Source organism: Sciurus carolinensis, chromosome 8, assembly GCF_902686445.1.
Source record: "Sciurus carolinensis chromosome 8, mSciCar1.2, whole genome shotgun sequence".
Lineage (NCBI taxonomy): Eukaryota > Metazoa > Chordata > Mammalia > Rodentia > Sciuridae > Sciurus > Sciurus carolinensis.
In genome coordinates, this window is record NC_062220.1 from 130,414,274 (window position 1) to 130,426,962 (window position 12,689).

Sequence of the window (12,689 nt, forward strand, 5' to 3'; positions counted from 1 at the left end):
TATACTACCTAATAATATTACATTATGATTGTTGCACTCTAATTATGTTCTTGTTATTCTAATTTCATTACATGTATATAGGTTCTTATGGGTGGTTTTCATCAAGGATGATGGGACAAAATGGATTAAATCAGAGCACGTATATGTATAGAAAGAACAACTTATGGCATATATCAAGTGCTCAATAAACATTATTAACATTTATTTATTGCTGTTCTCTACTATGGAATTTATCCTTGCCTATCTAGTATAGTTACTATTTCAATTGCTTTCTCCCTTGGTTGGCTCTGAATTCTCTAAAAGCAGTCTTTGAGCTACTTATTCCTGCATTCCTAGCACACACCTAGTAGGCAATCACATGTTTGTGAATGGATGGAAGAATAAGTAGATGCTGGGGTGGATAAGAGATGAATGGATGGATGGATGGGTGGATGGGTGGATGGGTGGATGGATGGGTAAGTGGGTGGGTGGATGGGTGGATGGATGGATGAATGGATGGATGGATAATGAATGGGTGGATGGGTGGATGAATGGGTGGATGGATGTGTGGATGGATGAATGGATAGATGGATGGATAGATGAATGGGTGGATGGATGGATGGATGGATGTGTGGATGGATGGATGGATGGATGGATGTGTGGATGGATGGATGGATGTGTGGATGGATGGATGGATGGATGTGTGGATGGATGGATGGATGGATGGATGGATGGATGGATGGATGTGTGGATGGATGGATGGATGGATGGGTGGATGGATGTGTGGATGGATGGATGGATGGATGGATGGATAGATGAATGTGTGGATGAATGGATGGATGGATGGATGGATGTGTGGATGGATGGATGGGTGGATGGATGGATGGGTGGATGGATGGATGGATGGATGTGTGGATGGATGGATGGATGGATGGATGGATGGATGAATGGATGGATGTGTGGATGGATGGATGGATGGATGGATGGATGGGTGGATGGATGTGTGAATGGATGGATGTGTGGATGGATGGATGGATGGATGGATGGATGGATGGATGGATGTGTCAATGGATGGATGGATGGATGGATGGATGTGTGGATGGATGGATGGATGTGTGGATGGATGGATGGATGGATGGATGGATGGATGGATGGATGTGTGGATGGATGGATGGATGGATGGGTGGATGGATGTGTGGATGGATGGATGGATGGATGGGTGGATGGATGTGTGGATGGATGGATGGATGGATGGATGGATGTGTGGATGGATGGATGGATGGATGGGTGGATGGATGTGTGGATGGATGGATGGATGGATGGGTGGATGGATGTGTGGATGGATGGATGGATGGATGGATGGATAGATGAATGTGTGGATGAATGGATGGATGGATGGATGGATGTGTGGATGGATGGATGGGTGGATGGATGGATGGGTGGATGGATGGATGGATGGATGGATGGATGGATGTGTGGATGGATAGACTGACTACACAGGATACGTCTTTTTTATTGTTTTGTTCACTGACCTATTCCAAATGCCGAGGAGTTTGGTGCATAGTAGGTGTTCAGTCCTTAGTTCCCGAATGAAGGGAATGGCAGACTGTAAACCGCAGCTGAACTCTCCTGCTGCTCTCTGGATGAGGAGGGGCTGTCCCAGTTCAGACCCTGCACTGGTTGACGATGGAACCCGGTTGTACTGACTGAGATGGAGTGTCTTGTGACCCTGCTGCGGAGAACATGACACAGCTCCAGTTGCCCCAGTGGAGTTCTTCCAGTCCCTAACTTACATTCAGCTTTTCTTCCTGGCTGACGATCCTGAGCATTAACTCACGAAGCAGTGGCTCTCGACTCTCTCCTGTCCCATCTTCCGAGGGCACCCGTAGGCTTCCCCCTCAGCTAGAGGTGCTGATCAGGGTGGTCAGGAATCTTCACGTGGCCCAGGCTCCCGGGCGATTGGGAATCAGAGGCTCCCAGGCCCTTCTCTGAGAGACCCTGAGAAAAGGTGAGCCCCTGCCTGTAACTGGGAAGAAGTGCAGATGGCTCACGGCTCTGGAGGATGTCTCTGTATTCTCAAGTGAGGTCCAGATGACATGGTGGGAAAGGCAGAGTCCAAAAGGATGTGATTAAGAGATGGACTTTGGGATTTTTGAACCATCCTGACTTCGAATCCCATCTCTACCTCCCACCAGTGAGGTGACCTCAGTTTCCTCATCTGTGAACTAGAGAGATCCTTACCTCCCATAGGACTGACAAGAAGAAGAAAGTAAGCCTTGGCACAAAACTAGGCACATAGTAGATGCTCAATAAACGCTGAATGAATGAATGTTTTGCCGAGTAACACCACTGTCCCTCCTCCTGTTCTTCACGGGGTAGAGGAGAGGGCCTGTGGATTTGATTCCTGGTCCCTAGAGAGTGAGACCGGTGAGCAAAGCGCTTTGGTCCCTCTGGCTCCTCGCTTTATCTCCTCTCCTAGGACAGAGCTGGGTGCATGGGGGGGGATCTTGTTAAGTATTTGTTGGGGGAAAAAAAATGAGTGAATTTGGGCAAATTTAAAATCAGCTGGGCCCAGCAGGTGGTTCCGCAGGACCTAAGAAATGCTTTGGGGACATAATCCACATGGTGGTGTTCACATTTGACAAACATAAAGGAGATGTGGGCCGAGGACAGTTGGCCTCTCTCTCTGCAGGTTTTGCAACCAGAGATGCAACCGACGACGGACCGAAAATACTCCAGACAATTATGTGTGTGCCGTACATACAACGTGCACTGACTTATTTCTTGTCCCTGTCCCCTAAATACAGTATAAGAACTATATAGCATTGACATAGCACCAAGTAGCAGAGCAATCTGGCGACGATTAAAGTCTTTGTGCGTTTTCTAGATGAGATCTGAGCATCCATGGATTTGGGTATCTGTGGGGTGGGGCCGGTCCTGGAACCAACTCGCCATGGGTCCTGGGGACATCTGTCTGTCACCAGCCTATCAGAACGTTTTCTCGGCTGAGATAAAGTTTATCCCCAAACTAGGACCCAGTAGAAGTCAAGCTCCTGCTTCTGGTTGGGGGTGAAGACCCAGGCCTGGGCTCCCCTCTGCTCCGCCCCTGAGGTGCTCCCTGCTGTTCCCGGTTCCCTCCTGTCCCTGACCTCCGGCACCCCGGGTGAAGGATGCTCAAGTCTCCTGTAAGTTCTGTGGTGGCGAGGGGCTCCTCATGCCGGTGTCTGTGGTCCTTTGCAGGTGACAGCCGCAGGCCCGCCGGTTTCTGATCCCAGAGAGCAGACGCTCTGAGCCTGAGCCCCGGTTGGGAGAAGAGGCCAGAATCAAGGCCCTGGTGCGATCATCCAGCTCCACGGGCCTGAGGAGCCAGCAGGGGCCAGGAGCCGCCGGCCCCAAAACCTCTGCTAAATTGCCATTTTCAGCGTCGTTCGGGAATTCTGAGGTGAAGAACAAGATGTAGGGACATGGGACCTCCTCCTGAGAGGCCCCTTTCTTGGTCTCAAGAAGCCCACCTTGACCTTGACCTTGACCTTGGGTGGCCTTTCTCTTGGCTTCAACCAGGTGCGGGACCTGTCCTTGGCCTCTGGCCTTGGCAGCCACCTTTGCAGGTGGAGGAAGACTGAGGACCCCCGGGGGTGCCATCCCTAGGGGAAGCCCGGAACCCCGAGGCCCCTCCGTCACCTCCCAGCCAACTCAGCCCCGGGAGCCAGTCCGGAATGACCCCACTATGGCCAAGCTCTGGTTCAAATTCCAGCGGTACTTCCGCAGGAAGCCCGTGCGCTTCTTCACCTTCCTGGTGCTCTACCTGACCGCCGGGAGCCTGGTCTTCCTGCACTCTGGCTTCGTGGGCCAGCCCGCCGTCTCCCAGAGCCAGGCCAGCCCAGCCGGGGGAGGCCCTGCCCAGGGGAACGAGCTGCCCTTCGTGGGCGACCTGCACCTGGCCCGGGGCTTCCGGGAGGGCGAAGCCTCCAGCATCGCCCGCAGGCACGGACCCTCGTTCAAGGGCAAGGACGCCAATGAGAGAGCCAAGCTGGGCGACTACGGGGGTGCCTGGAGCCGAGCCCTCAAGGGGAGAGTCCTCCGGGAAAAGGAGGAGGAGCGAGGTAAGAGCCCCGCGGATCAAGGGTCCGGGAGAGGGACGGAGGGACAGGCCGGAGGGTAATACAGTTCTAGCACCGGCATTTAGTAGGAACCAGCTGTCCCAAGCTCATAGAGACACTGCAAGATTTCACTGTCACCCCCGCTTCACAGTAGAGAAAACTGAAGCTCAGAGAGGTTAAGCAGCCTGTGCAAGTTTGCACAGCTTGTCAATCAGCATGTTTGCATTTGAGCCCAGCTGTCCATCAGGGCTCCAAGCTCCGCCCCCACACCCACCCCCCCACGCCTTCCTCCAACCTGTGAAACACGCAAAAATTGCACCAGCCAGGACTCGGGTATTTCAGGCCCCGGTCCTGTTGTAAGCACGTGGCATGTTTGGAGTTATTTCCACAAATCTATACTTGGCTGCCGTGATCCCCATGGGAAAGAGGAGGAAACGGGTTCCAAGAGCCCGTGTTCACCGGGCTACCGAGCGACAGGGCTGGGGCTCCACCACACTGCCCATGGTCCACAGTCTGGGTCCTCGGCAGTGGGTCCTCAGGGGACACCGCTGCCCTGGCCGTGTTTGATTGCATTTTCTTAGCCCATCGGGAACCAAGGGCTTTGCTGATTTTCACTGAATTCCGTGGGCGGAACACGTCACCTAGAACGCGTGCTCGGCTGACAGGTACGGACGGGCTGGCAGGGGTGAAGACGCGGGCTCTCGGCTGCAGTGGCCCTAGAGCGTGAGCCAGGTCTCCCTGTGACGGCACCCCAAGTCCACCGGCATCCCCGTCTGCCCAGCGTGCTGGGGAGGGACCCAGCAATCCATAAGAGTGACAGGGACGGGGTCCCCAGAGCTCAGGGCAGGTGGCTGGGAGAACACACCGGGGCAGAGGGAACCCCGCCAGCCTCGTGTCCACGGACTCAATCACACAAAGTCCACTCTGCACCGTGGAGGGACGCCGGGTGGCTGAGGGAGCTGCTCCCGCCTCAGAGGCCTCCAGCGCTCCCGCCCTGGGGACTTCCCTAGATCTCTGCCTCTTGAAGACCCCCGGGTTCACCGGGAGGGAAGAGGGCAGGCGGGACACAGCAGGACAGGTGGGGGCCTGGGACTCACACTACTCCACCTCCACCCCATCCAGCCGTGTGGTGCAGGCAAACGGCTTGGCCTTCCTGGGCCTCAGTTTTGAAATCTATAAAATGGGGGTAACCATGGCTGAGCATGGCTGGGCAGTTCTGAGCATTAGGGAGCTGACGCTTGGGAAAGCACCTGGCACCCCCAGCCTGGCACAGATGATCAGAGATGTTCGGGGGTGCTCGGGGGGTCTACCTGGGAAGGAGGCCATCTCACAGGGACAGGTGAGGCAGGAGGGCCGCCCACTGGAGAGGCTGGCCTCTCCCAGCTCCACCTGTCCCTGGAAAGCCCCAAAGCCCCTTGTCAGGCTTCAAGGCCAGACCCGCTTGCCTGGCCACCTCCCAACCCCACCTTGGAACATCTCCCCCTCGGCCGTCTTCCTGCCGTTCACCGGGCATGCCCAGCCCGTTCCTACCTCGGGAACTCTGGGTAGGCCGTTCCTCCACCCGGGACACTCTTTCCCCAGATCTTTCTATGGCTCCCTTCTTCCCTTCCTTTGAGCCTCCAATCAAACCCTGCCTTCCACAGATGCCTCCCAGGGTGACCCAACAGGTCCCGCTTCCTACCTGCTCGCAACCACACCCCCGGCTTCTCTTTGGTTGCTGCCCTTGTCACTGCGGAGAGCGCCTTGCTACCCTGCCAGCTCCGGGAAGGCAGGACTGCTGCCTGTCCTGGTCTCGGTTCCATCAGCACCTGGGACAGCGCCTGGTGCTGAGCTGGCTCCCCACTCCTGGTCGGGTGGAGGAGTGGTTGGAGGAACACGTGGTGGGTCCCCCACTCCTGGGAGGACTGCCACGTCTCAGCTTGTCCTTCTCCAGGAAACTGCCCCTTCCAGGTCCCTTTAAACCCTGCTCCCGGGAGCTTCCTGCCTGGCCCGCGTAGGAATGGTCACAGCCTGTGCCTGTCTAGATGCCCTGTAGGGTACCAATGCCCCTGGCACAGTTGATACACGCACAACCATGTCCCCATTTGTTGTGAGAATGAAACAGTCAGTCCTCGCGTCTGTGGGGTCCACACCCTCAGATTCCATGAGACACAGATGGAAAATAATGGAGAAAAAAAATGCAGACTTTTTCTTGCCATTTGCCCTCAGGGATACAGAGTGACAGCTACTTACATAGAATCCAAGTGGTATTGGGGGTCGTAAATAATCTAGAGATGACTTAAAGTCCCAGGGGCGTGTGTGCAGGTTCTGTACAAACATGACACCATTTTACGCAAGGGACTGGAGCATCCGCTGATTTTGGTGTCTACGGGGGATGCTGGAACCATCCCCCACAGATGCTGCCGGACCACCATATGCTGCTGCTGCTGCTGCTACTAGTCACCCTTTCTTGAGCAACTACTATGTTCCATCAGTTACTTTTCATATCGTAATGAAATGATATGTGCAAAACGTTCATCGCATCTTCTGGCTTATACCGTAGGTCACATATTAGTTGCTGTTGTTCTTATCAGTAGCTGATGTCTACTGACTGGTCCTTAAAGACTTACCACGTGGGAGTCTTTCATTGAATTAGTCCAACTCGGTTCAGAGATTGTCCCATTTTGCAGATGGCAAAACTGAGACCCAGGAATCACTCACCCGGGGTTACACAGGTAGTTCGTGGAAAAACTGAGGTTTAAAACGAGGTCTGTTTAGTTCCAAAGCGTGTGAGCCTTCTCCGCTACTATGCTAGTCAGCTCTGCATGCTGAACCCAGCAATGCTCCATAGTTTATGAAATTCAAAGAGAGAAGAAAGAAAGAAGCATAAGGCAGCCCTGGCTGGTGCTCTCCGCAGGCAGCCTTGGGATCGGCGGTGGTATTAAAGACACACTGATCCGGCCTGTCTGGGAGGGACTTATTCAGAGCCCAGCAAGGACAGACAACCAAGTGGATTAAAGCTCATTCTCCCACCTGGTGCTAAACGCAAGCCCAGGAGGGCTCTGCTGGAGCAGCGAGGCAGAGGGGAGGGGCCAGGCAGGAAGCCCAAATCCTGGTGCCACCAGCAGCGGTGATGTTCGGGTCACCTTACTGAGTCTTTTGCCCCACCCGGCCTGAGCTCCGAGCAGCAGATCAGGGGTTGAATCCCGGTTCCCCAACTCGCTGGCTGTGCAGCCTCGGGCAGTATCGTCACTGCTCTGAGACTCAGTTTCCTCCCAGGGATAAAAGGGACTGGGCACCGGTGTCTACTGTGACGTTTACGGAGGGTAAGTACCAGGCACTTCTCCGTAGCAATACACTAAGGTACTCTGATTAACTCCAGCCGTCAGGAAGAAACTCAGGCACAGAGAGGTTAAGTGATTTCCTCCAAGTTGCCCAGCAGAAGGGAGAGGGTAAATCTGTATTTGAACGCAGATGGTTCCTCCCTTCGTCTCATCATGTATGCCTAGCCCCTTCCTGGGAGATTCGGACTCAGAGAAATAATTCTAACATTTTCCTCTAAGGAATATTCACAGTCCCTTAGGGAAAGACAGGTAGGTTAAAAAAAAGAAGTTATATTTTCAAACACTAAGTCTCGATTGTCAAAGCCATACATGCTCATTGTAGAAAAATTAGAATATGTCAAAACAGACAGAGCCCAGGAGGACCATGGCCGGAGCCACAGGCGGCCCTGCCGGGTGCTGGCGCCTCCCCTCGCGCACCGCCGCGCTGCGTCTCCCACTGTAGCACCTTTTCCTTTGATAAAATTCTTCCACCAGGAGTCAAAATTATTTCTAATTTGAAAACATAATGCACAGTACTGGGAAAAATCACTCAGGAGACAGTTCAGCAGGGAGCGGCTTCAGAGGTCCCCGGGAGGACCCCTTGGTGGCCTCCTGGGGGAGGAGCAGCGGAGGGAGCTGTGGGACCCTCCTGCGCATGAGCAGAGATGCCAGTCCCTGCAGCGAAGCCCAGACAGCCCGGCGCGGCGGCCCCGGCGCTTCCAGGGTGGAGCGTCCCAGCAGTAGAGAGCCTACTTGAGTTTCAGCCGGTCCCCGCGTTGGGCTTGGCGCGCAGACTCGTTTTGTGTAACATCGGTGACGATCAATGCATTTGTTTTCCGGGCCACCCCAGCTGAGTGCCCTAAACGGGTCCTTCCACACAGGGGTTGAGGCTCACGCACCTCTGGAGCTCGCAGGTCCAAAATCAAGGGGTTGGCAGAGCCGTGCGCTCCAGAGGGCTCTGGGGACAACTGCCCTGTGCCTCTGCCCTGCTGCGCTCGCCTCCAGTGGCTTCCGCTGTTACTCCAGCCTCTGTTGCCACAAGGCATTCTTCTTTTGTCTCTGTCTCTTCATAGGCCAGGGGTGCTTGACCACTGAGCTATATTCCCAGCTCCATTTATTTATTTGTTCATTTATTTATGTATTAGGAGACAAGGTCTCACTAAGTTGCTCAGGGCCTTGCTAAATTACTGAGGCTGGCCTCAAACTTGTGAGCCTCCTGTCTTAGCTTCCCGAGCTGCTGGGATGACTGGCGTGTACCACTGTACCTGTTCTGTGTGTGTGTTTGTTTCTGGTATTAGTGTTTGAACCCAGGGGCATTTAACCACTGAATCTCATCCCCAGCACTTTCTATTTTTTAATTTTGAAACAGGGTTTTTATTTTGAGACAGGGTCTTGCTAAGTCGCTTAGGGCCTGGCTAAGTTGCTGAGGCCAGCTTTGAACTCACGATCCTCCTGCCTCAGCCTCCCGAGCTGCTGGGATAACAGGCATGCGCCACCTCACCCAACGTCACATGGCCATCTTCTTATAAAGACTGCTGTCAGATTGGATTGGAGCCCGCTGTCCTCCAGTGTGGCCACAGAACTCAGTTACGTGTGCAGAGACCCTATTTCAAATAAGCAGCATTCTGAGGTCCTGGGGATTAAGACTCTTGGTTTTTTTCTTTCTTTCTTTCTTTTTCTTTTTTCAATGAACAGCATCCCTAGTAGAATTTTTGTTTCCACTTTTCGGGGAGAAAAATCCTACTTCCAAGAGCTCGAATGACATTCAGAGATTCCCATGGTGCTGTCCTCGGGATTGGAGCCTAGACCTGCCTGACTCCGGGACAGCGAGTCACCTCCTGTCACCAGTCTGTTCACGAGCGTTTGGTAAGGGGTGCAGGTTGTTTGCGCTCAGCCCTGGGAGGAGACTGCCTTGCTCGGGGAGAGCGGAACTGGAGCAACTGGACAAAGTTAGGAAGGAAAGACCCCCCACCGTGAGAAGGGGTCCTGACTCTGGTTTCTGGACTTGAGACAAATAGCCCAGCTCAGGGGGTCTGGCCACCATTGCAGTCCATCACTGTGGAGACGAGCTGATAGCGTAAGCTTGGCCGCGAATCCACCCTCAAGTGGCCTGGGAGCCCGTCCCTGTTTGACACACCTGACCACCCCCACCCCGTCCCCAAGAGAGTCTGCTGCCACAGCGGGATTTGAAGAGGGGCCCAAGGAGAGACTGAAGAAGATGGTGTGGGCAGCAGCCTGCACCCAAGGCCAGCAGGAAAGGAGTCCCCAGGTCGCCCCCAGGACAGGCAGGAAAGCCCCAGGGGCCCTCAGGCCCTGGTATGTAATGCGCCCTCCAAAGCATGAGGAAGGGCCCCGAGCCTTCCCTCCCTCCTGTCCACAGATAAGGGCACGGAGGTCAGTCAACAAGTCTCTGTTCAGCCTGCCGGAGAGGAAGCAGGGGCAGCCCAGCACTTCAAAGTGCACACTGTGGGGACAGTGCTGCCTAAGCACATCCCAGGGGTCCGGCCTCTCCCATCCCCCTCCAGGGTGGTCTGAACAGGTGGCAGATACCCCACACTGTGGCACACGGGAGGGGACGGGCCCAGGCTTGGGTTGGGTCTGAGATCCTCACTCCTGGGTGAACTCGGGCAAGTGACTAAGTGACGTAGCTGGAGATCAGCACAGGTTGGTCAGTGTGCCCAGTGGTGGCAATGGACAAAATCCCCACTGGGGCTTCAACTAAAGAAGAAAACGCAGGGGACCCTGTCACCAGGCTGCAGAAGGGGCTCCCTGGCCTGGAGCTCTTGTGACTTCATGCCGAGCATCCTTCTGGAAGCCTCAGCTCAGCTCCTCTCTGCCGTGGCTGCTGGTCCTCCTGACACAGGCTGGTGCTGGCCCCAGGGGACGGTGGCCGCTGGTAGCTCTGGACTCCCACAGTGCCAACGCCATTACCCAGGAGAGGCTTAACCTGCCGCAATTCAGTGAGCAGCCGGGTGTCCTCTTCTGGGTGGGCAATCCGACAGGCCCTGTGGGGGTCAAGGTCTGGAAAAAGGAAGAGGAGTGTCCTGCAGGCAGAGTGCCCACGGGGTCCACCCCTCCACGCCACAGGGGAGCTACCAAGGCACCTGCGAACATATGTTTTCACTTCTGTAATTAGATTGTACCAGTCCTATCCAATGTGACCACTGTCCCCCGGGGGGCCAGACGCACCCACCCTCATCCTTAACCGACAGCCCCAAAGTCATGTTGCCACTGGCTCCAAGCCAGCCTGTCCGCTCAGGTTCTCCTGGGCCCTTAATCTTGAAGACCGTGTGTCCAGAGGAAATAACTGGAAGGCGGACCTGAGCTTTAACTTGAAGGGAGGCCCTTGCAAGCTGGGCAGAGTACCAGGCTCCTGGTTCATTCAGAAAAGAGGGAAGCAGAAGGGACGTCGGTAGCTGCCAATCAGCGTACGCCGCGCGCCCAAAGTGAGATCGGCTTGTGAGGCCAAGAGTCGCGGTGCTCGTTCTCCTCGTCTGTGAAACGGGTTCGTGAGAAGGCAGACTGGATGGGACGGGCGTGGCTCCGCGGGACAGCGCTCGCCTAGCGCGCAGGAGCCCAGAAAGCAGCTGTCAACCTCCAGAGCGTCACTGTCTGAGGTCCCTGCTCCGGGCAGGGGATGCTTCCTCTAAAGGTGGACGGCGCTCAGCCGAGGAGGGTGCCTGTCTGCTAGAGAAAGCCCAGGGGGCCCTGTGGAGGCTCGTCTCCTGCAGAGCTGGGAACCCTGCTTCCGGCAGGGGAGCATCCGGGGCCTGACGTCTAGGTGATGGGGTGCATCGTCTGCTAGGCCCCACTCCTCACGACCAGGCAGGGGAGAGCGAGGTCCACCGTTCAGACTGGACAGCAGCCTCCCCAGGGGAGGGGATCCAGGGCCCTTTAGCATTTTCTTTGGTCATAGCCTATGAGGTCCCTTAATTCAAAGCACTGGCCTTTCTGAGGCTTCCCACTACTAATGGGGCATTGAGAAGATCCCCAGATTCAAGAAGCAAGAAGTTCAGAACATGGGCTGTGGAGCCGAATGGCTTGCATCCAATTCTGGATTCATGTGTACAAGCTTTGTTATCTTGGGCAAAGATGAAACCTCTCTGGGCTTCAGTTTCCTCTTCTGTATAGAATGGGAATAATATTCTCATGGGATTATGGTAAAGATTCAATGGAGACAACGTGCATACAGCACTTACCAAAGTGCACATCCAAATAATAATAATAGTAATTTTAAGACGTAAGGGAACCAAGCACAGTGGTGCACTCCTGTAATTAGAGCAGCTCAAGAGGCTGAAGCAGGAGGATCACGAGTTCAAAGCCAGCCTCAGGAACTTTAGCAAGGCCTTAAGCAACTTCATGAGACCCTGTCTCTGAAAAAAAAAAATACATAAAAAAGGTTCAGTGGTTAAGGACCCCTGGGTTCAATCCTTGGTACCAAAAAAAAAAAAAAAAAAAGGGGGGGAAAGACTATCTAAACTGTAAAGTCCTGTCTTCGTGCATGAGAGTTCACTGTTCACCATGAATTATAGGAAAGTTTATTATTTTAAGAAAACTAAGTGCATGGTTTATAGTTGGATGACTGTTTATATCATTTAAAATGGTCCTTTGGATGGGAGCATTCGCCTTGAACCACCATAGAGACAAACTGTAAAGTGAGTTGCACAGCACTGTGAATGGCCAGTTACTTAAACCGCTCTGTTTTGACCTCACTGAATTGTTAGTTTCACTCCCACCATAAAGAAACCTCTGGAGGCCGCCGGCGGGAATGGTGCCTCATCCTGGGTGGCACAGGACGCTCCATTTGGAGCTCAGGGAGTGACCTTGGCTTGGGTTTCTGGGCGCCCAGCTGTCACCAGGAGACCAAGGCCCAGGCCACAAAAGCCTCCCTCCCACTCCCAGCGGGCCTGCAAGACCCCAGGCCCCTCCTGGACCAGGTTCTGCCAAGACCCTGGCCTCCAATCTCGTTTTCCTGGAAGGAAGGACTCGGTCCCCAGGGCCCCACCAGGCCAGCCACCTCCTGTACCCACGCCTGCTTCTCTCCTCTCCCCACAGCCAAGTACATCGGCTGCTACCTCGACGACACCCAGCGGCGGGCCCTGAGAGGCGTGTCCTTTTTCGACTACAAAAAGATGACCGTCTTCCGTTGCCAGGACAACTGTGCTGAACGGTAGGCCCCCGGGTCCCCGGACTGCTCCATGTGGGCCCTTCCCTTCTCCCTCCTGCTGTGCCAGGGTGGGGGGGGGCGTGAGCGCCAGGAGAGCGAGACGCAGGCATGCGAGTGCGCATGCGTGTGCGCGCACGGCGA

General features: G+C 54.7%; 1 protein-coding gene across 4 annotated transcripts in view; it reads left to right on the top strand.

The window, feature by feature from the left end:
• The window catches only part of Wscd2 (WSC domain containing 2), a 109,335-nt gene that overhangs the window by 55,090 nt on the left and 41,556 nt on the right, over positions 1-12,689 (top strand). For 3 of the 4 annotated variants that reach the window (XM_047562606.1, XM_047562607.1, XM_047562608.1), the window contains exons 2-5: positions 3,220-4,082; positions 4,661-4,744; positions 9,077-9,247; positions 12,437-12,551. In XM_047562606.1, coding sequence (XP_047418562.1) covers positions 3,707-4,082; positions 4,661-4,744; positions 9,077-9,247; positions 12,437-12,551 — 746 coding nt within the window. In that variant the 5' untranslated portion in view covers positions 3,220-3,706. The remainder of the gene's footprint in view (positions 1-3,219; positions 4,083-4,660; positions 4,745-9,076; positions 9,248-12,436; positions 12,552-12,689) is intronic. The other variant, XM_047562610.1, reaches the window with a different exon arrangement.